Source organism: Budorcas taxicolor, chromosome 5 (genome assembly GCF_023091745.1).
Source record: "Budorcas taxicolor isolate Tak-1 chromosome 5, Takin1.1, whole genome shotgun sequence".
Classification (NCBI taxonomy): domain Eukaryota; kingdom Metazoa; phylum Chordata; class Mammalia; order Artiodactyla; family Bovidae; genus Budorcas; species Budorcas taxicolor.
In genome coordinates, this window is record NC_068914.1 from 21,079,066 (window position 1) to 21,106,800 (window position 27,735).

At 40.2% G+C, this 27,735-nt stretch overlaps 1 protein-coding gene across 3 annotated transcripts in view; it reads right to left on the reverse strand.

The window, feature by feature from the left end:
• The window catches only part of MYPN (myopalladin), a 102,139-nt gene that overhangs the window by 11,942 nt on the left and 62,462 nt on the right, over window positions 1–27,735 (reverse strand). For all 3 annotated transcript variants that reach the window (XM_052640116.1, XM_052640115.1, XM_052640117.1), the window contains 7 exons: window positions 25,783–25,899; window positions 24,639–25,008; window positions 14,080–14,673; window positions 13,239–13,377; window positions 3,221–3,442; window positions 1,921–2,070; window positions 834–913 (listed from right to left, as the gene is read on the reverse strand). In XM_052640116.1, the coding sequence (XP_052496076.1) occupies window positions 834–913; window positions 1,921–2,070; window positions 3,221–3,442; window positions 13,239–13,377; window positions 14,080–14,673; window positions 24,639–25,008; window positions 25,783–25,899 (1,672 nt within the window). The remainder of the gene's footprint in view (window positions 1–833; window positions 914–1,920; window positions 2,071–3,220; window positions 3,443–13,238; window positions 13,378–14,079; window positions 14,674–24,638; window positions 25,009–25,782; window positions 25,900–27,735) is intronic.

Below are 27,735 nucleotides of genomic sequence, written 5' to 3' on the forward strand. Positions count from 1 at the left end.
TCAAATGAGAGCCAAAAGAGAAGTCCTGTTTATTACTCAGATCAAGGCAGCTGCAGTCCCTGTGTCTCTGAGTAATAAAATGTAACCTGGCTTATAAATTCTGCCAGACTATTAAAGATGATCTATGAACCTAAATTGATTAAGACTGACCAACAGTAACAGCTGTTCTTGAAGAAGGGGAAAAAAAAACTGAAGAAGAAGGTATAGTTGTAACGGTAGGGAAATACTGTATCTGAAACGTAGGTCACTATTTTTGTTCCTTTGGTAAGTCTAATTTAATTCATCCATGTCAGCAACTATGAAATGCTTTGCTAAGACTTTGTGGCACCATACGACTCGAGAGAAAGCCAAGCTCTCTCTTCTCAACATTAATAAAGTCAGAGAGGAGGAAAGTTAGTTTGCTATGTTGGAGACAATTGTTATGTTGGAGATAATGACAACAACAAAAATATTTTATTAGCATACATATACTCATGAACAGTTTCTGTATTTTAAGGAAAAGGTAACTTAGTTCAGTCTGATTTATATATTATATGCACAGGTGCTAGGGATGGTTACAAATTTTGAATGTTAAAAATGTGCTGTGAACCAATACTTCTCAAATTTAATACACTTGTGAATCACCTGGGGATCTGAGTAAAATTTACATTCTGATCAGTAGGTCTGGGTGGGGCTTGGAATTCTGCATTTGCAACAAGCTCCCAAGTGATGCCAATATTTCAGGTGGAGGACTACACTTTAGGTGACAGTTTATAGGCCCAATACTTCAGTGCTCATTGCAGCAGGTGGATGCTTGGGAGGGGCTGGAGAAGTGAGGTTCTTACTGTCTTTACCTGTGAGACTGACCAGCTGTTAGTCGACTTCGGATGGGCAAACCTTGTACCATCAAGTGGCCAGAACAACTGATTCTCCCCTGAGAAACAGAAAAGGAAAGAGATTAAAATAAAAAGAACTCCCTACTTTTTCAATATATATACATTTTTCTGGACCAAAGTGTTATTAGCTTTTGGCTATTATGAGTTTTTTGGAGGGGGGATAAAAACAATATAACTCTTTAAATTGCTGTTAACATTTCAGGGGAAAGGATTTTTAAGAATATTGTGATGCCTTTCATTTTTAAGCTGAAAATAAACAGACACAAATGTAAAAAAAATTGAGTTCTTATGCATTTAATATTATTTGCAGGCACATGCAGAGATCATGGCCAAGTATTTTTATGCTTTCCTCAATAGAGATTATCTTCAAAACATTTTAATAGGAGTTGGTGAGAGTAGAAATTATAGTTCTGTACCTTCTATTGTCATAGTAGTTGGAAATATTTATTCTGCCATATTTTTTTCAGTTTTATACTTATTTATTGGAGTATAATTGCTTTACAATGTTGTGTTATTTTCTGCTATACAACAATGTGAATCAGCTATATGTATACATATTCTGCCATGTTTTTAAGGGGGATTTTAAGTCCTGATCTCTTCAGAAAAAGAAAGTGAAATATTATGACTTTCCAACTTTTACCAAAAAAAGAAGAACAAATTTTATGAGTGAGGGCTATTCACAAGTAATTTGCTTATTCTCTAAAGAACTAGAAATAGCAAATCATTCTTTGATAGATTGATTTATTGACTCTTTAAGAGAGTCAATGAGTTGATAAACACAAGATCTATTCTGGAGGTCTGAGGCATATAGTTAGTGAATAGATAGTACTAAAGCCCTTTGACAAAGGCTGAAGCGTGGCGTGACCCATCCATGGCTGACTAGTCTTGTAAATCGTGATCCTGTGCTCTAGTTACACAGTCTCAGTGCCCCTGCTTCATTTTCCTCAGCAATCCTTAGTAACCTGCACTTCTCAAGGTTTATTCACAATGATATCAACTGCTCCTTCCTCAGAATGCAGCCCAGCGTGGAACCCTGCGTCTCCACCTGGGGGTTGGCTGCCATGATGGTATAGTTGCCGTCGTCGTCACTGGTGGTGGAGTCAATGTGCAGAGAACATGTCCCGTCTCCTTCCCGCTTCATTTTGAAGTGCTCATTTCTCTTTGAAATCTGCTTCCCGTCTTTGAACCAGTAAACCTGAAATGAACAATAGACAAGGAGAATATGCACGGTTTTGTACATCTTTAGAGGATCATGATAGAAGGAGTAGCATACGGCCTGGATGGATTGCCATCTCTACAACCAGTAACCCATCCTTTACAAAACAGAGAAAAATTATCAGACGTATTACAATGACAGTATAATATGCTTCTCCCCTTGTACATACAGAATATTTAAGTTAAAAATTACAAATAATTTAGGATGGAGAGAAATATTTTGATTATTTTTATTGTACTTTATAATTAAAAAGCTACCCTAAGGGCCAGGTGGGTCTTCAGAGGCAAAATAATGAAAACTGGGATAGCTTGAAACTTTTCCTGCTAGAAGTCCTAGATCTCAGGGCCTAGAATAGCTGACCTTACTTGAAGGCATAGTATGGTGTGTTATACCAAGTGGAATGAGGCCAGGACTCACTTGCTGAATTCCTCATCTGACTAAAATTTAAGTCTACATAGTTTTCATGTTAAGTTCTACATGTATCAAGGGGAATCTCTGAAAGACAGGTGAGTTAAAGTACGGTAGCAGTTGACCTTCTCTGCATTTCCTGGTTACCAAACCATACATGCTAACGCCATGTTAATATTTGTGAAAGCAGAGTGAAGAGATTCCCTGCTGTAGACATACCGGCTGTAAATCCTCTCTCAGCTGACTGCCAGAAAATCTGGTGACTCATAAGATTTTTCACCAGCCAGTGATAATGATATGACATTTTCTGCATTTACCAACCTAATAGTAATGATACAAATATAGCTCGCTTTGTACAACAGGTTGGCTGTGGATATTCAGTAGATGTTAAATAGAAAAAAAAGTATCAGATTGGTGAATCTGATGGTTGAGAGGATCAATAACCCCAAAGAGAAGATCATGACTGAGAAAATTTATTTTCAACTTTTGCAAAAATTTTCCAACATGCCCATAAGTAATCTGATTTGTTTTCTGCCTATTTAATGATTCTATTCCTGATTGTATCTTTTTAGTCAGATTATCTGGCCTTTGTTAATTTTCTGGTATTGGTTTGTATTCTCTGTACAGATATTTCACTAGAGTCTGATAAGGCTTTCTTGAGGGCACTGAGTCTACAGATTTGCACTGTTGGTTGATTGACTGGCTGTTCATCTTCCCCTACCTTTGGGACAGGTATCCCAACAATTTTGCAGGTGAATGTCACTGGAGAGCCTTCGGTGACCCGGAAGTGCTTGAGTCTTTTGTCAAAGATGGGAGCTATACACTTGCCCGTGGGGATCTCATCATGTTGGATTTCATCGTCTGATTCATCAACAGGGGTGCGTTCCAAGCGAAACTCTATTTCATTCATCAGCCTCTGCTCAAAGCTTGAAATTTTGTACTCCTGTCAAAATGGCAAACATGTTTTAATGTCAGTTTCTGTGGGTGAGGAAGAACGTGTTCATCAGTATAATTTGAGGATGAAACTTTTTAAGATTCAAATGTTAGGTTCATATCATGGAACCTCCATAAACCAGGCATGTTCCATTTCCACTTCCTCATGATGGAGCACTGAAGGAGATTTGGGTCTGTACTGCAATCGCAAAATGTCCTGATTCCTCACCTTCATCATGGAGTCCCAGTAGAGTCTTGTAGGGAATGGAATGAAGATGGAATGTAATTTCCATAGCTACTAAAAGTGTCCATCTTGATATATAGAACTGTCTATATGGTGTTTTGGCAAAATTATTCTGAACTGCATTCCAGTACTTGCCTGCATCACCAACTTCCTGTCTCTACTGGGTTTTGCCATCAGAAAACTTATCTTCATAAATCTCCATTGACCCCATGCTTGCCTTCACAGTGTCTCTGCAGCCCTCACAACAAAACTATTTGAGATAATTTTCTCTCTTATAGCCTCCTTCCCTTGTCACCTTTTCTTTCACTAACACACTCCAGTTAAGTTTGTGTTCTCACAGTTCTCCTGAGATTGCTACTGTCAGGGTCTTCTTATGTGCCAAATCCAGTTGTCACTTATCTGTTCTTGCCTTACCTGACTTCTGAGCAGCATTAACATAGATGGCTACTTTCTCCATTAAAAAAAATTATTTATTTGACTGTGCCTGATCTTAGTTGCAGCAGGCAGGATCTTTGATCGTCATTGTGGTATGTGGGAGCTAGTTCCTTGACTAGGGATCAAACCTGGCCCCCTGCATTGGGAACAAGAAGTCTTAACCTCTGGACTACCAAAGAAGTCCTTACTTTCTCCTTTTTAAAACATTTTGTTGTTGTTGTTGATTTCCATGACACTGTATTGGTTTTCCTTCCCTTCCTCTAGCTGTTCCTTATCAGTTTCCTTTGCTAGCTCTTCCTTCTCTGTCCTAGATTGTCTCATCCAGTCTCACAGCTTCACCTGCCTTCTGTGTGCTGATGACTCCAAATCCATGTCTCTCAGTCTGGTCTCTCTGCAGAACTCATATACCCAATGATCTACTCTATATCATGAAAGTCATAAATTTATTATTTATTCTACCACCAATTTATTCTATGTCGTGGCTTGGGTACCTCATGGACACTTCAAACGTAGCCTGGTTCAAATGATACATACTTGATTTCTGTTCCCCAGAGAATATACTCCTACCCTGCTCGTTCCCATTTTAGGAACTGGCACTACTATTCATCCACTTGGTTAAGTAGTTAAACTGGTGTTTCTCACATTAGATATAGTGAAAACCAAATTTTAAAAATTGGTATTTTTCAACCTGTTCTTCTTGTAAAATAAAAATGAATTACTAGAAAAGTGAAATATTAAAAGAATGCAAGATTATGTTTGATAGACATAAAGTTTCTCTGTCAAATGCTATAGAAATTTCTTAGTGGTTACTTTCAATTTCCATAGTTATCTCAAGGTGGAGAGATGACAGTTTGCAAATTGGCATAGGTTTCAGACCATGCTTTGAGTGCACCAAGTTAACTTAAATCTAGAACTTATCCTGGATTCCTGTCATTCCCTCTCCTGCCCTGTTCTATCAAGCTTAAATGTCACCTCTGTAAAACAGCCTTCCCAGGCATTTCATCTAAAGTAACTCCCTATTGTAATTCTCTACAGAGCATTTCTTGCTATCCAGTATTATTCTTTTTTAAGAAACTTTTGAAATATTTATTTTTATTTATTGATTTGGCTGTACCAGGTCTTAATTGTGGCACGTGGGTTCTAGATCCTTGACCAGGGATCAGAACCTGGGCCCCCTGCGTTGGGATCACAGCGTCTTAGTCACTGGACCACCAGGGAAGTCCCTCCAGTATTATTCTTGCTCGTTTGTTTATTGGTTAAATGATTGACAGTCTCTAAGCAGAATTCTTGTTTGTCTTGCTTCCCACGATGTCAATGGTACGTATAATAGTGAGTGCCTGTCTCGTGGCAGGTGCTCCTTGAGTACCCAAAGAATGGAAGAATACGTGAATGACATGGAGGCTCTCATTTGCTCCTGCACTACTGTATCTTTGAGGAATCCAGAGCCAGGTACCTGGGGTGAGGGTGAGACCTTTGGTTAAACTTGTGACTCTAGTTAATCATAATTTTATGATTTAGGTAGGTTCCATGCAGATGATACCAGGATGCCCCTGAAGTGAATGTGGGAGCACCAGGCTGATTTGCATCTGCCCCCATTCATAGGCAGAATAATTGAGTTCAGGACTCATGAGATGTAATCTCAAGCTATTAAATCATATCACTCATGTCTTCTAGTTATTGTTTTATATATATCACTGCCTGAATTTGTGTAGAATTGGCACTTAGGAAACACAGAAACCAAATGTTTCTTGGTTTTAATTTCTCAGAACCAATTTTAAATCTTTCTTCTCAGCCTCATCTTAGACTGGGTAAACAAAATAAATCTACAGCAGCTCTTTCAGAGTAGAAAAAAATTATGACTCTCCAGTTAAGTGTATTCATTTTTCATCAGATAACTCAAACCAATTAAAGTAAAAGATTGTTCACTTCTAATTTGAAACCTAATTTAGTTTAAAAGTATTACGACTATTTTATACATCTTGGGAGTTTTTTTTTAAGTTAATACTTAAAACTTCCAGCTATCTACCTGTTTAGTTTGAACTATATGAAATTGCCATTTTTTGAGGATTAAAAGTTTTAGAATATCAGCAATTTCAAATTATTCTCCCTAATACTATACAATGAGCATATTTTCCATAAATACCTTAACTAATCTTACAAATTTGAAATATTTCCTATTCTTGACAATTTAAAAATCCCATGAGGAGTACATTTTTCATCTTTGTTGAATTGCATTCACGCTCCTAAATAGGTATTATTTTTCCTTTTAACAGATATGTTTATTCTTTGGATGCTTAGGAATAAAAACAGTGAGTTATTTTATTCCCTTACTATGTGAAGTTGGTACTAAGTTGCCTTATTATTTTAAAAATAATAGTCAAATGAATGATTCTCATAGTTTGCTAACCTCACATGAGATCCTGGAGTTCAGGATAAGCCAGGCTTTTTGTGAGGGTGGCAAGAGGTACTAGGTTCTATGGCAGCTCATCTTGTTTTGTTTAAGTCCCCAGATTCCCAATCCATTCCTTACCACCTGTAGCCACTATTTTAGTGGAGTCCTTGATCCAAACTAAAGAACCTTCTCTGCAGCTTCTCCTACCACATGATGAGTGAGGGCTGGTCAGTTCCTGGCTTTCTATATTGAAAGTATGAATTAATTTTTCCAAACAAGTATTATTGTGCATGGTGGTAAGTTATGATTATGTGTATACTTCAGGAACAAATAGGTGATAGATAAGGCTTTGAGTACTTGCCTGAGAATATAAAAACTGCATTGTCTCCATGCATTCCAATCTTTAGGAACTTGATTTTATCAAATTGGGGCCTGATTTTATGGAATTTTTAATGTTTGAATTGATTTAACCACAGGAACCATGGAAGCAACATAATGAAAATATGCACATTTTGTTTTGCTATAAAAGTACACTTATTGGTTATATATTTACTATTTTACCAGTACTACAAAGTGGGAGGTAATGAAAACAGAACACTCAGTGAGTTATCTAAAATATACTGTTTGTTACTTGGTACTGAGGATACAGTTGTAACCAGATCTTAACTGTAAGTTTCTACTGAGGTCATAGAAATTTCAAAGCAGGTCTTCAAGGACAGATTAGATAACTGAGATTCTTCATCAGAGATACAAAACAGTCAGGAAGGAGAAGATCCAGTGAGATGACTTTGGAGAGAGCTAATAATATGTTTGTCTCATACCTCCAGTCCCAGAGTACCTGCGTTTCACCTCCAGGCTATTGAGGAAGATTAAATAGACTCATTTGTAGCACTTACTGTTCCTCCAGTGGGTTGGTATCTGAGTCCTGCCTAAGGAATCTAGAGTGAGAAACAAGGTGGGTTATTGGTGGGCAAGTGATGGCTGCTTTCCGTGGCCCACACTCCTGCATGGTGTCAGGTCAGAGGACCTGTGATGATTCCTGTCATGCACATGTGGACCACATATGAGAGAAAGCCAGCATGGGGTCAGTTTTTGTCCCTGTGGCTGGCAAAGGAAGAAGTCAGGAACAGGAGTTAGTGAAATGGGGGATGGAGGGAGCGAAAAAGAGAGAAGTTGGCCATACTTCCTTCCTGGTTTTAGATGTCCCATTTGTAGGGGGTCTCTGGGTGTGAGGTGTTTGTGTGTGGGGTCTTATTCTTGAATAAGGATTAGGGTGTTAGTTACTACAGGAATTGGACATTGCATGTTTTTGGATCAAGCTTGTATTTTGCAACAAAGAAAACATAGAACCTTACGTGAACTAAAAGTGGTCAAAATAGTTTTGAGATTACCTCATATTTGAGGTTGTCAGGAGCAGGAGAAGGATTAGCCCCACTGAATAAATTTAAAAGGAGAAAGGGAGAAAAAATAAAATTGCATTTAAGATACAATTGTTTAAGGTACCAGTTATATGATATAATGTATGAGTCACAGATGCACAACCAAATAAGAATACTGTAGGTCAAGGCATGTCTATGAAGGAGTTCATAAAATATTTGGGGAGTTGATCCTTAGGAAAAAGGAAATTATGCAACTGTGTGGCAGGAGTATGTGGCCTGTTTCTGCAGCAGCATATCTTTACAACTGGGCTGTATACAAAGATGCATGCCATGTCCAAAGCAGGAATTAGTGTAGGGTTTTTATTTGAGGAGGGGAGGGGTGCTTTGCTCCTGAGAGTTGGTTATCCCAGGAATAACTACTCCTCTTATACATAAATCAAGGTTGTCATTCCAAATTGTGACCAATGAGATTCAGGTTTTCTAAGGACATTTGCAAAGAAGCAATATGTTTAAGTTAAATTTGAATGTGCTTTCTGCACTGTTCTGCACAAAGGTTGTACTACTGACGCCTTGTGGGTGGCCGTGCACTTTGAATTTCCAGGACTGGATTTGTGCTTTGTTCTCCATTTTCCCTTGCCTTGTCCCCTTTGTGAGTAGAAGCAGGAGTTTCTGTGAAGTCTGCTTGTAGGTGATGTCTGTGCTCAAAGGAGAGAATATTTTTCTGTGTAAATCTGGTCTGTGTGGCCAGCAAGTCAATGACATATGGCCCATCCTTTCCAGGCTTATGTTAAAGACCTGAAGTGAAAATGAATTGCACAGAATTTCAGTTGCTCTATGAAAGAAAATGAAAAGCCAAAATATTGCTTCAGAATAATATGCCACTTGAAAATATAGGGTTGTTTTTTTTTTTTTTCCTTTAAAGATAATCCTCTTAAGGCTGATAGTTTGACAACTTAGGCATTTGGTTTCCGGGACACATCTGCAGAAATTTCCTTCAAATTGTCAGAGTGGTGGAGAGTACTTTCCTTCTGCTGAGAACCACAGTGTCATGACGTACTCTAATCAGATATGTCATTGCCAAGGTTCCGGATTTCCAAAACATGGGGCATGATCTGACTGTCAGTGCCCTGAGCTGGGTTCTGAGTCTGGGCTTCAGGGCAAATAATCAAGTAGGATCAAACCAGCTGGAAGAGCCTGCTCAAAGGGCTCCCAACCAGCTCTGGGTACAGTGTGTGCTAAAGCAAGTTGTATGCGTTAGAGAAGGTATTCTCCTTTGTTCCTGGGACAGCCCACAGTATGGGCAGCAGATCAAAGATTCCTAGATAAACTTTAACATACACAGAGGATGTCTTCTTTTACCATGTATCTAATACTGCATGCCACCTTCAATAGAAATAACCAGGCTTCATAGCCCCCCGCCCTGTCCTTACTGCTAGATTCTTAGAATACTAGAATAGGCACTGGTGGTACAGCATTCTATAAAACAGACTCTACTGTGGAGGAGGTAGACCTCCTTTTAAAGTATTTAAAAATACTTTAAGTCCAAATTTTGTCTTTAAGAATAAATAATTACTAAATGATTCACAGATTTACCCTTAAAGCTTCAGTTAATGCCAGAGCTTTGCTTAATTTTGCTATTTTTTTAAAGTTTTCATCTCTTTAGTCAGTTGATTCGGAGAAGGCAATGGCAACCCACTCCAGTACTCTTGCCTGGAAAATCCCATGGACGGAGGAGCCTGGTAGGCTGCAGTCCGTAGGCTGCCATCCAAGGAGTCGCGAAGAGTCAGACATGACTGAGCGACTTCACTTTCACTTTTCACTTTCATGCATTGGAGAAGGAAATGGCAACCCACTCCAGTGTTCTTGCCTGAGAATACCAGGGACGGGGGAGCCTGGTGGGCTGCCGTCTATGGGGTCACACAGGGTTGGATACGACTGAAGCGACTTAGCAGCAGCAGCAGCAGTCAGTTGATTAAAAGATTATTATACTGGTAGATAGTATCTATAATTAGGTATAATCAGAATCCCTGTAGTCAAGTGAGATATTTTCTATAGAGATGCAACAAATCCAAAATTTTCTCCTTTGTCAAAAGTTTCATTATCCTATCTGAAACTAATATAAATCCCAGAGTTGTGACTTAATTCAACAGCTATTCCCTGGGCACCTACTCTGGGCCAGACACAGCAAGGGTGCAGCAATGAGCAAGACCCTCCTCCCCTGACTCCAGCTCTCAGGGAGCTTGTGACTAGTACATCCTGGGTGGACCCACAGCAGATGACATGGGGACACTTCACTGTTCCATCACTCAGGGTCCTACCATGCCCATGGTGAAAAATGTAAGGCCAGTGACACATGCTACGCTTATTAGAAAAGAAATAGATGGCAAGATTATTTATTTGTGCTCAAGGGAGAATTTTCATAAAGAATTCATGGTAAGAGATGAAGAGGTAAGATTTAAATAGAAGAAATGACTAACGAGCTTAGAGAAGAAGGAGATTAGAGGAAAAAAAGGCAGAGCAAGAATTAGGTACTTATATTGTTTCCTCTTTGTCATAGAGGGGAGTATCTGGGAGCCACACTTTTAAAAGTTTTCATTTGAAAAATGGGAGGGAGGATCAGAATAAAGAGATGGGGAGGTTTCCAGAGAAATGAGGTCAAGGATGAAAGTTGAAATAAGACATTAAATGTCCAAAGCTAATGTAGGAGTAAAAAAATAGATCAGCTATATTCCCATGTACCTAGAATGCAGGTATAGACAGCTGTCAATACTCATGTTTCTTTATGATTCTTTTCCACTTTTTCTAAACAAATTTTCTTCTTAACTTCATCAGTGGGCCACAGCACATTTAGACAGTTCTTCATGACTTTTTCACTATTGTTTCCCAAGACAGCAGTGGACAAAACAGTATTGTAATATGGCCTCAAAACTTCCTCAGATCAACATCTACCAACCTAATGCAAGCATTCCATCTCAGATAATAGCTCCTTAGTTTCCTGAATTGCATTATGTAGCTTGGCTTTCATTTCATTTCATTGGCGCAGAATGCTGTGTAAGATCAATTCTGTCACCCTACTCCAGTACTCTTGCCTGGAAACTCCCATGGATGGAGGAGCCTGGTAGGCTTCAGTCCATGGGGTCGCTAAGAGTCCGACACGGCTGAATGACTTCACTTTCACTTTTCACTTTCACGCACTGGAGAAGGAAATGGCAACCCACTCCAGTGTTCTTGCCTGGAGAATCCCAGGGATGGCGGAGCCCGATGGGCTGCCGTCTATGGGGTCGCACAGAGTCGGACACGACTGAAGCGACTTAGCAGCAGCAGCAGCAGCAGCAGCAGCAGCAGCAGCAGCAACTCTAAGAATAATAATAGTCAGAAGAACACAGACATGTGTCACAGTTTTCAGAGAGGGAGGCTTGAGATACTTTTTGAGACTCCAAGTTCCTGCTATTAGGCTTGAATTTAATTCATGATGGAGGTTTAATAGAGTTCTACTGGATTTATAGCACTCTACTCATGGAAATTCATGTTTACATGTACTCACAGTTCAGATAAGAGAAAAACTCTACTTTCCCTTGAGTTGGGCAGTGGACTAGCATGAATCTCCCTACAGAGTAACCATAAAGGTAAAACCAGACAGACCCTGTGCTGACTTGGTATCATTTTTACAAGGTTCTAATCGCTCCCTGTCTGAGCTGTAAAAGACAGTCTGAACACAGCTCTGATTTCAGTGATACTTAGAAGGATTAACAACCACAACTGTGATGACAGTATTATAGGAAAACAGATCTGTGCTAGACAGAGCAATGTTTATGGGGTTTGGAGGTAATTGTCGTAAAACTGCAAAAGACTGCAGAGGTTCAGGGAAAATGTGTGAGTGTCTTGGAAACCAGGCCTCTGGTTCCTGTTCTACCACTGACCTGACAGTTTGACAGCTGTGCCTCAGTTTCTCTATCTAGAAGATGGAAGAGAAGAATAGTTTCCTTGGTATTTGCCTCCCAGGTATGTATGAATTTGATGAAATGATAAATGAAAAGTGTACTCGATTATGGCAAGCTTAAATATTTCCGATTGCTTCAAGTCAATACTTTAAAGTCAATTTTAAAAAACATTTTTAAGCATTATTTTGAGCATTTTAAAAAAGATATTACTTAATGTGAACCATTTTTAAAGTCTTTATTGAATTTGTTGCAATATTGGCTGTTTCATGTTTTGGTTTCTTGGCCCTGAGGCATGTGAATCTCCCCTACCAGGGACTGAACCCACACCCCCTGCGTTGGAAGGCAAAGTCTTAACCATTGGACCACCAGGGAAGTTCCAGTTTTGAGTACTGTAAACACTGTATACAAAAGAATCCACTCAGTAAGAATTTCCCAACATATAATACACTAGTAAAATACTGTATATCAGTGGCTCCACTGGAAGTAAGATTTAAAAACATGAAGGAAAGCAGCATATGGTCAGGGGAGTGTGGAACCTTGTTTCCAGGGTCACTTATATCACAGACTGCACAATATTTGACATATAGTTTTCACTCAGTTCCTACCTGAGGAAATAAACCAGGAGTTAAATTATTAAAATATATATCTGCATTTAAAAAATAACCACTGTACAGAAAGCAAAAATAAATGGCTCAGGACTTCCCTGGTGATCCATGGTTTAAACTCCGTGCTTCCACTACAGAGGGCATGGGTTTGATCCTTGATCAGGGAACTAAGATCCTGCGTGCTATGTGGCACAGATGAAAAAGAAAAACTAGCTCAAATAAAATAGTGTTTCTTTCATATAATGCTTGCATATGACTTTCCTTTTTCTCTTTCAGTGTAAACACTTACTAAAAATCAGGGGGTTGTACAGGTTGAACCACAGGATACTGGCTAATGGCTGTTTCACACACTTTAACCTAATGTAAAGATTGAGAAGAACTGGTGAGCAATCCCCAGGCACATTAGGGTTGAAGGAATCGTATAAAAGACAGCTTGGAACTCCAGAGTTCCTTCAAGTCCAGATCACCTCAAGGCTCAGATCTTGAAATGTCTCAAAGATGTGACGGTGTTTGCCAGTGCTGAGCAGAGGATTGCTGGAGTGGAAGGCAGACCGCCTAGTCCCTCTCCTTACCCTACTCTATTCTAGGTAAACACATGTAAACAAGTAAAGTGAAGTAGCTATCGGGCTAATCAAGAACTGTGGATCCATGTGGACAAGTTTCCTGCGCAAACCATGGTCAGTCTGTACTCTGCCTTCCAAAGCGGCAGTGTCAGTTTCATTGAGGTCAGCTTGCCTAAGGACTGAATTAAGCAAACTTACATTCCTTACAATGAAATTCCAATAAATCATCTGAACCCAACAGTCTTACCTGCTGGTTTGATCTGACATCACTGAAATTCATCTTTTTTCCCAAGTCTAGAATCACCGCATTCTTAGTTTCACGGATGTAATCATCACTCACTGGGTGGGAAGACTTTGTATTTTTCTTCATTAGTCCCTGGGATGGCCTGTAAAATTAATTCACCCCTAAGTCACTCATGAAAAGCCCTGGTCAGGGTACAAAGGCCTAGGAATTAAGAGTGGTTGGAATGACAACCATACACCAGGAGTCCTCAAGCACTTACGTAGGGCATCTTGTGTGCAAAAGTTGAGCACTGAGCAAAGAATCTGTGTATAGAGGTGTTTTCAGTATTTAAATTATAAAAATATATTTAAAATGCGTGCATGCTAAGTCACTTCAGGCATGTCTGATTCTTTATGACCCCATAGACTGTAGCCCACCAGGCTCTTCTGTCCATGGGATTCTCTGGGCAGGAATACTGGAGTGGGTTGCCATGCCCTCTTCCAGGGGATCTTCCTAACCCAGGGATCAAACCTGGGTCTCCTGCATTCAGGTGGATTCTTTACCATCTGAGCCACCAGGGAAAAGATAGTGATAATATAGGATAAGTGATAGTGATAACTGAGAAGCCTATCCTAGACTAAGCTATTCTTATGCAGACCCCTTCTTAAATGACATCTTTTACATCAAGAAACCTCACTGAGGGACTTCCCTGGTGGTCCACTTGTTAAGACTTACCCTTCCAATGCAGGAGGTGGGGGTTCAATCCCTGGTCAGAGAGCTAAGATCCCACATGCCTTTTGGCCAAAACCCCAAAACATCAAATAGAAGCAATGTTGTGACAAGACTCAAATCTCGAGATACTTACATGGATGGTGCGCTTTTAGGCAGCCCCATGGCATTGGTGGGCGGGATGGCAGGGAGAGAAGGCAGAACGGAGCTGAGGAAAGCCACTGGGTTCTGAATCCGGCTGGTGGGAGAGACAGGAGCTGGGGACACACAGCGGGGCTGAAACTGGTTTCCGCTGGAGATGGAAAAGGTGAGTGGCAGTTGCACTGGCTCTGTTGGACCTGGAGTGGGGAGTGGCTCATTTTGGATGGAGGCCCCTCCTAGAGATTTGGTTTGAGCTGAGGGGTGAGTAACTAAGAGGCTTTCTTTGCTCACTGTCCTCTGCATGGCTTGAGGAGTGCTGCTCAGGGTGAACACTGGAGAGCTGGAAGGGGACACAGAGGCCACGGTGGTACTTGTAGAAGGGAAGAAGTGCTTTGGCCGGGCCAAGCTGAATGTCTGTGATGGCGGGGCCTTTGCATGCTTGCTGGACACTGTCACTGCTGGAAGAGTAGTGGAGTTCAAAACACTCATGTTGAAAGGAAACTCCTTAGGAGATGAAGGAGATGGGTTTTGCAACTGATGCTGTTCCAGTAAAACTTGGTTGTGAAGCTGTTGTAGCTGACTGGAGTCGCTGCACACAAAACAAGAGTAGGGGAGAGAAGAGAAACTGTCACCATCACCTCACCCGTCAGAAAGTGCCCAGACAGGCTCTTCATCGTTCGGTTGGTCAAAAAGTTCTTTCAGAAATCAGAATGAACTTTTTGGTCAACTCAGTATCTGCTAAAAATGCACAGCCAGAGTGGCCAGCAATCAGCCAATCAGTGTCTTGTGAGTTCTCTCCTTTCCAGATCTGTTTGATTGCCAGGAAGAAGGGAAAGGCCACCACAATGCACAACTCCATGAGGCATCATTTATTGACATTTTGTGCTTTGTGTTGTGACCTTGGAGTTAGGCAATGCAGCAGCCCCATTTTAGAATGTTTATAAATTAGGAAGAAGAAATAGAAACAATGGTCCTCCTGTTGGGAGTGCTCAAAGTTCTGAGATGAGTAGATAGTATCTGGGTTAGGGGTAGGCCATAAAATTAAAAGACGCTCCTTGGAAGAAAAGTTATGACCAACCTAGGCAGCATATTAAAAGGCAGAGACATTACTTTGCCAACAAAGGTCCATCTAGTCAAAGCTATGCTTTTTCCGGTAGTCATGTATGGATGTGAGAGTTGGACTACAAAGAAAGCTGAGCACCAAAGAACTGATGCTTCTGAACTGTGATGCTGGAGAAGACTCTTGAGAGTCCCTTGGACTGCAAGGAGATCCAACCAGTCCATCCTAAAGGAAATCAATCCTGAATGTTCATTGGAGGGACTGATGCTGAAGCTGAAACTCCAATACTTTGGCCACCTGATGGGAAGAACTGACTCATGTGAAAAGACCCTGATGCTGGGAAAGATTGAAGGCGGGAGGAGAAGGGGATGACAGAGGATGAGATGGCTGGATGACATCACCGACCCGATGGATGTGAGTTTGAGTAAATTCTGGGAGTTGGTGATGGACAGGGAGGCCTGGTGTGCTGCAGTCCATGGGGTTGCAAAGAGTCAGACACGACTGAGTGACTGAACTGAACTGAACTAGGGTTAGGGTTAGGGTTGGGCTTCTGGACAGAAGGTGTTGAACTACACACTGATGTTAGTTACTAACACTAAAGAGGGCTGAATTCCCCCCAAAACGTGCTAGATTCGTCACTCTGCTTCATTTTAGAGCAAACCTTAGCAAAGCAGCTGGATATGTCTTGGTGTTTCTCATCCTCTTCTAACAACAAAGCATTATAGGTAAGGTAACCATATGTTTCAATGCATTCTAAACCATCCTCCTTTATGCCTGTTTTCCTGCCATAATTACTGCTGGTGCTCTTTCGCTCTCAAAAATGTCATGGTTTCAATGCTAGATTATATGGTCACCATAATTATAAATGTTGCCTTAGACTTGGCTTGTGCCTAAAAAAAGGAAGATGATCAAGCTGGGAGCACTTTCTCTATTTAAAGGAATCTGACTCACAGAATCGTTGTATGATTTGCCTTAAGTCCCGCAGTCTAATACTTTCTCTTAAAATAGTTAATCATTTTTTAATAAGGAAAATGGAAAATGTCTAAATACTATACATGCATCAAATTGTCAGGGCTGTCAAGTTTTGCTGTTTAGGAGACTCTCCTCTTGAGTAAATAACCGTAGGAGGAGCCACAAGTGAGGCCACAGTGCTTCAACCACCATGGGTTTATGGTCTCTGAAAGTATGCCTGGAACATAGAAGATGGTCTGCTGCACATGAGATCTATAAAAAATGAAAGGTTCTACATTTTCATACCATCGGGAAAGTCAGCACCAACAATACCAAGTCAGGGGCTTGTCTGGAGGCTCAGTGGTAAAGAATCCTCCTGCTGATGCAGGAGACGTGGATTCGATCTCTGATCTGGGAGGATTCCATATGCTGTGGGGCAACTAAACTCGTGGGCAGCAACTACTGAGCCTGTGCTGTGGACCCCGGGGCCACAGCTGCTGCAGCCTGTGTGTCCCAGAGCAGGTGCTCTGCAACAACAACAAAAGCCCCACCCCACCCCTCCCGCAGTGAGAAGCCTGCGCAGGGCAGCTAGAGGAAAGCCTGCACGCCAGCAAAGACCCAGTACAATTAAAACGAAATAATAAGTAAAACTCTATACATTTTTAAAAAGATCGACTCAGAAGGTTCTCCAAACCTTGATTTAAAAAAATCCTTGGAGTTTAAGGCATTTTCCCTTCCCTTCGTTGACATTTCTGATACACAATATATGGAAAAGTAACTTCACAAAGTAAAGACCAATCTCTACTTTCATTAAAGTACTTTCTCCTGTCGAATGCTACATACTATATGATCCTTTGTTAAACTATGAAAACTCTCATCTTGGATTAAACTAAGAATTTAGCACTACTAGCCCTACTTGGCAGAGTAAGTTTCTTCCCCTCTTTTAGAAGTAAGTATTTAAGCTGAGAGAATAAAGTAAATTAAACCTTTTCATTTTATTTAGCAAACAAGAGAAGTAGAAATATCTTTCTTAGATATCCTTAGAAAAATATACACAATTAACAGTATTTCTGCTGGTGTTAAACCTTCCCAATGGCATGAAAATATAAGACCTTTACAATTTTAGTGGATCTCATATTTGGCAGGTCCCATTCTGTGAATGCTATAGCATAAAGACAATGTGGTGTGATTTTCAGGACAGGTGTGTATTATATTCTTGAGTAAATTTTAATCTGATGATGATGCAGAAATATTTTCTTGTGGTTTGGAAGTAGAAAAAGTAGTATATGAAAACTAAGTGATCTTAGAAAGCTAGGGATGAAAAAAAGGGGCCAGGAAGTCACTTGATATTGATTGATTCTGATTTTCTTTTAGCTCCCATTGAATGGAAACCGAGAACTAGCTTTTAACTTTGTCCGACTTTAAATAGCATCTTGGCCCTTATAATTTAATGCAGTATATTGGAGGGTCACAAACCTTAAACATAATGATATATGAGATACAGCATCAAATTGTTTTGATTGTCTAAGATTCTGGAAGAATTCTGAGAATAATGTGTCTTTTTGATTGATAGGCCTCCCCGATGGCTCAGATGATAAAGAATCTGCTGCAATGCAGGAGACCTGGGTTTGATCCCTGGGTCAGGAAGGTCCTCTGGAGAAGGCAATGGCATCCCACTCCAGTACTCTTGCCTGGAAAATCCCATGGACGGAGGAGCCTGGTAGGCTGCAGTCCATGGGGTCGCGAAGAGTCGGACATGACTGAGCGACTTCACTTTCACTTTTCACTTTCATGCATTGGAGAAGGAAATGGCAACCCACTCCAGTGTTCTTGCCTGGAGAATCCCAGGGACGGGGGAGCCTGGTGAGCTGCCGTCTATGGGGTCACACAGAGTTGGACACGACTGAAGCGACTTAGCAGCAGCAGCAGCAGCAGCAGCCAGTATTTTTGCCTGGAGAATCCCATGGACAGAGGAGCCTGGTGGGCTACAGTCCATGGTGTCATAAAGAGTTGGCCATGACTTTTTTTCTCCAAATGTTACTAAGCTCTATCTTGTTTCAGAAGGGATTTAAAACACCTGTCTCAATTTGCTTATTCATTACAACAGGGCAAGGTGTCAATTCTAGTAGTCAACTAACTTTTATTGAATCTTCTGTATGTTTAGTTTGCTAGGTGCTATAGGATATACAAATATGCCTCAGATAGTGTGAACTATTCAGGGCTTAAAAAAATCTTTCTATATATGCATGTAACACAAATGAGTGGTTATTTACAGATAACATATTTGTTGTTGTCATTCAACTTAGTTATAGAATTTGCTATTTAATAATGATACACATTGCAGTGAAAGAAGAAAGGAAAAGTTAATTACAAAGTATACAAAACCCTGAACAACCTCTCTAATTCAAAATAACAGCCTATCATAAACTGCTATATGCTCAGCTGTTCACATCTTGTTGCTGTGAGGATTTCTGAAATCAGGGTTATACCCAAGCTTTCTTTCTGTAGATTACCAACTCTCTCGGGTTATCTGAAAATATCTTTTCTTTTGTCACAACTTAATTAAAGCTTAATGCTCAAGAATATGGCCTCTGCAGAAAGACTTAGATCCTAATCCTGGCTCTGCCACTGATTATGTGTGTGGTTCTGGGTGGTTTCTAGGTTTTTTCGACCCCGATTTCTTCATAAGTAAAAAAGGAGTAAATAATTTCTCTTCACATTGTTGTGAGAATTGGTAGATGAATCACCTAAATCAGTTGAGTGATCAACAAATTGTGGCTATTAAAATTTTCAGTTTCTGAACTACAGATACCAGTTTTAAGATTTGTAAGAATGAACATGGGTTTAAAAATGTTAAGATTGCTTCTTATTGTGGTTCTGGAATATGAAAGAATTTCTTAGGGATCTTAAGTGGTTGAGATAAAATGTCAAGGCTTCATGACAAGCACTGCAGAACAAACTTGGGCTATTGTATCAAGTACCTTTGAAAGCAGTTTTGGCGACAACAATTGGGGCGGTGTGATCTGGAGCCAGCTCTCATTGGCTCTGGAGAGAAGATTGTGCACACCTCATCCCAATTCCCAGTTCAATGATCTTTCTTTAGTAACTTGAAATCATCCCTGGTGGGAGAAAATTGGCAAGTGCTGCAAGTCAGGGCTTCCCTGCCTCTGTTGGTAATTAAAACATTTGCCAGGGCACCACTGATTAAGATAACTAATTCTGGGTAAATATGTCCCTGCAATCAGATTTAGCTGTGGTTTTGGCAGTGGTAATCATGCTGGCTGTGCAGAGAGCATAAAAGGCAAACAAGCCTCACTAATTTAGGCACCACTGGCTAGAGAGTCAATTGGCCTGGGAAAAGATCCAGGCATAGTTTTTAAGTGTAGGTGAATTGTTCTTAAACTTCAGCAAGCTTCAGAATCCTCTGTTGGGCTTGTTAAAAAAGATAGATTTCTGGGTCCCACCCCCAGGGCTTCTGGTTCAGTAGGTCCTAGTGGAATACTAGAGCCTGTATTTCTATCAGGCCCCAAGGGGACGCCAGTGCTTTGAATAGCAGGCCTCTAGGTGGTTCTTACCTGCATCCAAGACTGAGAACCACTGCTCTAAAGAAACACTTGTCCCCAAAGCATATGTTTTCCCAGTACATTCTCATTTTGTCTCTGACATTTTATCCACTTTAAATGTTTATTCTTGTTTTTCTGACCATGGAGGAATGTGTGTATGGGGCTGGGTGGGGTGACAAAGGGTTGTAAGTCAGGTTCACCAACTTTTACACTTGTAGTTTCCAACTGGCTGTACCTATGAATAATCTGTGGAGAGATTATGATTCAGCTGGGGTGCAAGGCATAAATATTTTTCAGAAGCTCTACATTTTATTCTAGGGTGTAGCCAGGATGAAGAATCACTTCTTTAGATAGCTTAATATTCAAGTTGAAAATTTCAAAGTCTAAATTATCTAGGTTTTGATGATAGTATTTAAAAATGACAGCTTCCCTTTGCAGTTTTAAGATCTATAAGAATTCTATTTTCTATATGAATGGCAAATTGAAGAACAAGCAGAAAATGGTATCCTCAAGACTGCTGAGTCAATATGTAAAACCTAAAAGATTAACATCAATAAGGTTAAAACCAGTAAGAAAGTGTGTAAGCATGTGGATTCACAAAGGGAGTATGTGTATGAGAGAGAGAGGGAGGAAGAAAAAATGGAGGAAGGGGGGAGCATCCACACGCATATTCTTGTCTCTAATACAAAAGTTAAGGAAGGCAAAACATATTAAAGAATTATATAGTGCTGAGGACTGGATTTTTAGAGGGCGTCACTACATAACTTGGTAGAATTTTTATATTCATTGAAAATTTCATGTGGTACCTACTGCTGGCTGGCTACTTAATTCTCCCCTTTGTGAAGGGATTTGTTTTACTCCTGGAGCCCACCTGTGCAGCTAAAGACTACACTTCCCAGCTTCCTTTATTGTTAGTATGCCATGTGACTAAGTTCTGGCCAGTGAAATATAAGCAGATGATTTGCAGTGAGTCCTTAGAAGACTCCTTTAAAAGACAGTAATATCACAACTTCTACCCATTTGTTCTTTCTGATGCTTGAAATGCAGACGTGATGACTAGACCACCATCATCCATCTTGGACCATGAGGGTTCTTGGAGAAGAAGCCAGTGCTAAAATGGCAGAGCAGAAGATAAAAGACTGGCTTCTTAATGACTGCAGAGCCCTGATAACAGCCCCAGCAGCCCCTCTAATTCCTTTATTTCATAGAAAAATAAACCCTCATGTATTTAACTCACTGTTACTTTGGACTTTCTGCAACATGAAGGTAAATCTAATAGTAAGAGGAGGCTCTACAAAATGGCAAATGGATTGTCTGGGGTTACCTGTACCCACGACTTGTTTCTCTGAGAATTGCCTTCACACACAGTTGTGATTTGATCCATTTGACTCTTCTTCCCTGTAAACCTAAATCCTCTGCACCTGGCAAGGATGGGCTAATTGGTATTTGGAATGGAGCTGCTGAGAACGATGTAGTTAGCAGTGAAAAGAAAGTGAAAGTAAAAGTCCCTCAGTGGTGTCTGACTCTTTGAGACTCCATGGACTATAGAGTCCATGGAATTCTCCAGGCCAGAATACTGGAGTGGATAGCCTTTCCGTTCTCCAGGGGATCTTCCCAACGTCCCAGGACTGAACCCAGATCTCCTGCAGTGCAGGCAGATTCTTTACCATCTGAGCCACAAGGGAAGCCTAGTTAACAGTGGAACTTGACACAAACCGTGAAAGGACATGTCATTATGGGCCAGATATGAGTTGATGAGGCTTCCAAGAGAGAAGAGTGGAGAGGATATGCAAAGAGGAAGCAAGGGGGTGCTCCACGGAGCATGAACAGCAGATAGAAGCCAGACTGACCATGTATGTGATCCTAGCTCCTAATGAGAGAGTCAGTTCCTAGGCAGGTTGATAAGAAGTCCAGGGTCCCTGAGGAGGAGAGAGAGGGATCTGGGGCTCTTGAGGAGGAGATAAGGGTCTGGAATTCTCAAGGAGGAAAAAAGGACAAATGTCTTTTTTTTCCCCTACATTCCTTAGTTTTAGTCTCATAAAATATTTGTTTCTTTAAGCCCAGAACTGATGATTACACAACAAAGGACTCAGTTTAAACTCTGTACTAAGAATTATATAACAACAATGTATCCTGTTTGAGGACAGTTTCTCCTTGAAAACTGTCTGACTAATCCTGTTATTTTAGAATGTTTATTATGGGAGTGGGTCTGGTAAGATCTTTCTGTTGTTAGTTCTACTCCTGTCATCCTAAAAAGTAAATTGTTGGAGTGGGCCTAGTAAGATCTTTACAACTTTGAGACATTCTTTTGATTTACTATAATAACCAATTGAAAAAGTATATAACTCCTTTGCTAACACTAGCAAGGGGGCACTCTCCGTCTCCCTTCTGATGTCTATGTCAGAAGCTTTCTCTGTCCCTTTTTCACTTTAATAAAACTCTGCTACACGAAAGCTCTTGAGTGATCAAGCCTGGTCCCTGGTCCCAAAGCTAAATCTTCTTCGGAGATCACGAATCCGACATTGTTCACCGTAAGCTATCACTAGCTCCCTACTCTCCTTCTCTGTGCAGGGCCTGGCTGTGTTTTATTTCCCATTCCTGCTTATATCCCTACAATAACCTCTTCCCTTCTTTTTACTTCAAGTAATTCCTGTTTCCTGTGACTGGCAGAACTTTGAGGGGACAGAAGTTTAATTTATATGCAGAGTACATCATGAGAAACACTGGGCTGGATGAAGCACAAGCTGGAATCAAGATTACAGGGAGAAATATCAATAACCTCAGATATGCAGATGACACCACCCTTATGGCAGAAAGCGAAGAACCACTAAAGAACGTCTTGATGAAAGTGAAAGAGGAGAGTACAAAAAGTTGGCTTAAAGCTCAACATTCAGAATACTAAGATCATGGCATCCAGTCCCATCAATTCATGCCAAATAGATGGGGAAGCAGTAGAAACAGTGACAGACTATTTTGGGGGGCCCCCAAATCACTGCAGATGGTGACTGCAGCCGTAAAATTAAAAGACATTTGCTCCTTGGAAGAAAAGCTATGACCAACCTAGACAACCTATTAAAAAGCAGAGACGTTACTTTGCCAACAAATGTCCGTCTAGTCAAAACTATGGTTTCTCCAGTAGTCACGTATGGATGTGAGAGTTGGACTATAAAGAAAGCTGAGAGCTGAAGAATTGATGTTTTTGAACTGTGGTGTTGGAGAAGACTCTTGAGAGTCCCTTGGACTGCAAGGAGATCCAACCAGTCCATCCTAAAGGAAATCAATCCTGAATGTTCATTGGAGGGACTGATGCTGAAGCTGAAACTCCAATACTTTGGCCACCTGATGGGAAGAACTGACTCATTTGAAAAGACCCTGATGCTGGGAAAGATTGAAGGCGGGAGAAGGGGGCAACAGAGGATAAGATGGTTGGATGGCATCACTGACTCAATGGACATGAGTTTGAGTAAATACTGGGAGTTGGTGATGGACAGGGAGGCCTGGTGTGCTACAGTCCATGGGGTCACAAAGAGTCAGACAAGACTGAGTGACTGAACTGAAGTATTTCTGGGTGCGACTTGTACGTTTCGTAACATTTAATTTTATGCCCAGAACTTGTGTGGTAGGGAGAAAAATATAAAACTAAGCAACATGAATTGCTGCCAGTGAGTACCTTGTGATCAGCACCAAGGAACACATGATGGGAGTCCTATTACTATAAATTTCATTGTTGATATTTAAAGGTCTATGTAGTTATCAATGTAATTTTTATCACTTTGATGTGTGGATCAAACAGAACATAATAGTACTATCACGTTCAATGTTTGCTTTACTATGGATGCACGTTAAATATTGCAACAGGACGCTGATGGAAGCTCTGAAGAGGGTTTGGGCCACAAGTGCATCAAATTCAGAGGTGACTGAATTTTTATGACTTCTTTCATCCCATTACATTTATATGAAGCCTACTGTGGTTACCACAGCATATCTAGCCATATCAAGGAACTATCTAAAAAACAGTTGATATCTTTTCTATAATGAGTATAAAAACTTAAGCTGAAGTAGAAATGGGAAATAGAGAGATGAAATTATAGGCTGTAAAGATTCTTAGACCTAAGAAAGGGCTTTGTAAGAATGGTATAGAGGTGGGAGGAATGTTCAAGTGGGGCGGCACCTAGGATCTGTGTATACCTATGGCTGATTCATGTTGATGTATGGCAGAAACCAATACAAAAATTATAAAGCAATTATCCTTCAATTAAAAATAAATTAATTGAAAAAACAGACCAATAGACACAAAGATATTTATAAGAGCCCAGAAGTGGCAAATTTGGGTTTTAAAATCCAGGCAGTTTTAGCACAGGGACTATATTAATATTTTGTAATAACCTACAAGAAAAAAGAATCTGAAAAGGAATACATATGTATAACTAAATCACTTTGCTGTACATCAGAAACTAGCACAACATTGTAAATCAACTATATCTGAATTTTTTTAAAAAAGGAAAAAATTCAGGTGCAAAAAATACTGAAGGAAGTGGAGGGACTTCCCTGACAGTACAGAGGTTAAGACTATGCTTCCACTTTAGGGGACACAGTTGGATCTTTGGTTGGGGAATTAAGATTGTGCAAGCTGCTCAGTGTAGCCAAAAGGTAAAATGGCTCAAGAAGCTGAGTGAAAAAAGCTTTATTAAAACAGAAAAGTGCAGAAGTGCTTCACCTGAAAAAACTCAGAAAAATCTAGTATAGGACAAATATCTTTTTGAGCCAGTTTAGATGTAACATTTCTTGGAAGTAGAATATGAATAGTAAGGATGATAGTAATAGCACATTTACACTGATGTAAGGATATATGATCTGCAAAGCATTTAATGTGTGTTTTCTCATTTCATAATTCTCCTTTTCAGCTTCATCATTTTTAAGAAGGGCAGACTCAGAGAAGGTCACAGGCACTCTTGGTTATCCATTCTAATTTTTACTTACAGTTTGGGCTTGGCCAGAACTGGGGGGGGCTCTTTGACGGGTGAGGAAGGCTCAGAGATTTTTGCTGACTGTCCATTGAATCTCTCCTGGAAGGAATCTGGCCTGGTCTGGTGGGCGGCCACCATGCCGCCCTCGGAGGATTCTTCGCTTCCTTTGTCATCTTCAGGCAGGTTGAAGTGCACACGGAGCCCGATCCTTGAGCTGGACCGGGGCTCATTGTGGTTCACCAGGACCCCTTCCAGTTTGGGTTTAGGGGGTTGTTCCACAGGAGGCTCTGGGTTGGGTGGGGATGTCTGTTGCTCAGTAAGAGCCAGGTTGGTGGTGGAGTTGGCTGAGTGAAGAGACCCATTGTTTCTGAGATCTTCATTTCCTGAAAGGATGATAACAGGACCTGAGCCATTAGCCTTACTCAACAAGACTGAGAAAGGACTGTAAACCTGAGTTGGGGCAGGAATCCAACTTAGGTGAATGTGCTAATGAGAGATGCTTGTCAAAAACAGAAAACACAATCTGAGGCATTAAAGAATGGTAAGGATACAGGGGGAAAAAACTCAAAAAAATCTAAGTAGCATTTTGGAAAGAATTTTAGAAGTCTATGTAAGACCAAGGAGATGTTTTCTTAGGGAATATAATAAATAACAGCAGGATAACTGAGATGGTGGAGATAAGTGCGATAAGAAATTAGAAATTGAATTCTGTTCAGGAACACTTTCCTCAATAATTCAAAAACATTTTAGGAGAGCCACACTAGCTTCATATAAAAAGCAGTAAGAAAGGGTAAAGTATACTCTTCATACTCATATTCAAAATCATAGTCTAAATCAATGGTCCCCAACCTGTTTGGCACCAGGGACTGGTTTTGTGGAAGACAACTTTTCCATGGACTGGGGTTGGGAAGGTTGGTTTCAGGATGATTCATTCAAGTGCATTACATTTATTATGCCGCTGCTGATCTGACAGGAAGTGGAACTCAAACAGTAAAGTGAGATGGGGAGCAGCTGTAAATACAGTGGAAGCTTCACTTGCTCACCTGCCACTCACCTCCTGCTGTGTGGCCTAGTTCCTAACAGGCCATGGACTGGTACTGATTTGGGGGTTAGGGAATCCCTGGTCTAGACGGTTACGGCATTGAAAGAATCCTTACCTCTCACATCTAGCTGTGCAATGCTTGACACTGTGCCATACTTATTGCTTGCAGTACATGTGAAGCACCCAGAGTCTTCTGCAAATACCTCAGCAATGACCAAAGTACAGATCTCCTCTAAAGCCGATAAAGCAGAGATGGTTACTGACTTTTATGGAAATGGAATTATGGAATTTTCTGATATTAGATAGTGATTCTATAAAAGTCAATAGAAGAAAATGATTATATCGTTTGAAAATAATTAGTCCAATTATTTGATTGAATTGACTGGTTAGCAGACCAAATGAGCCAAAGGATGTAAAATAGTAACTCCATGCAGACACTCAGCAAGAGAATTTAATAATAATATAATACAGATTATGGATTCATAAATATTATGTTTTTATGTCATCAGTCCAGAAAACAAAAGTAGAACCAAGAAACAATAAGCTTAAAATCTCAAAAACAAAGGATTTAAAGCAAAATGAGGCTATGGCTGATTCATGCTGATGTATAGCAGAAACCAACACAATATTGTAAAGCAATTATCCTTCAATTAAAATTAAATAATTTTTTTTAAAAAGCAAGAGGAGTTCTGTGTGAACTAAAAGGATTGAAAAAAATGATTTTTAAACCCAGATCTCACTATTTCCATGGAGAACTATTTTCTTCTTTTTTTGTGACCTATTCTGTGGGGAACTTTTGTCATGAGGTAATTTTAAATGAACGCCATAATTTAAAACTGGACAGTAAATATTTTGCTTAGCTACTACTAATTAGTCGGTAGAGCAACTTAGAATTCTGGGTGAAAGAAAAGTGAAATGCACCTTTTCTTTTGTGATACTATGATAATTCTTTTAAGATTACTCCAATACAGAGCATGAACCCCCTTTGAGTAACTGCTGAAACGATTCCCAGATAGAATCATATGATTACAGCCTTAAATTATTATAGTTAGTTGTTCCTTGGCAACTAATGAAGTGAGATATAAGATGGTAACATAAACCTCCAGTTATCATTCAGTAGAACTGACATTAAAAACAAAATTAACAAAAGCAAAGTTGTATTAGAAACTTGGCATCTCAGTGTTTCGTGATAACTGGATTGAATTAGCTGGACAACTTCTAGGAGAACCGGACAGGAGGCCATGGCAGACAGTGTTGAGTACCTGCTCAGTTAACTCTTCGTCTTCCTTACTCCTTATGAATAGAATCCTGGCTTTGTCTACCCTCACTGAAGTGACCATAGCCTTCAAGGCAGACTGGCGTCTCAGCCTTGGTTGGTGAATCATGATTGGTCATGCTAACCAGTCATGCTAACTCTGTTCTTGCTTAGGTGGTGGCATGTGACACACAATTTTGATCAATAAGATATTAGGGGAAGTCTCCTGGGGAGTTTCTGGGAAAGTTTTCTTTGCTCTTTAAAAGGAATAACAGAGAGCATTATTCCCTATTTTTGCCTCTGGACATTGTCATCTGCATGTAATACCCAGAACTGTGGCTGCTGTTTTGGGTATATTAGTAGAACCAGCTTAAGAGGACACTCTGAAAGTGACAGAATGAGGGGAGGAAAAAAGCTTGGTCCTCGATGATCTGAGATGCAAAATTAAGCAGTCTCAAGACTGCCATTTCTTAGGGCATTTTGCAATGTGACAAGATAGATTTTTCTTGTTGCTTAAGCCACGTTTGGTTAGGTTTTCTTTGCTTGCTGCCCAAAGAATCTTAAATGATGGAGAGGCGAAGTTTGGTTTTTGGTACCTCTCTGTCCTTTTTCTGAGGCTTATGCTTCCTTCTCTCTGTTCCCCTTCCCAAACATTTGCTCTCTCAGCTTTCAGGAACCTGCATTCAGAAAATGATCTGATAAATTTATTCAGACTACACTATACCTGCCTGATAAAATATTCTGTCTCCAAAGGGTATTTGTATTATACAAGGTGGAAGGAAGAACTCTCTGGACATGAAATTTTAGATTGTG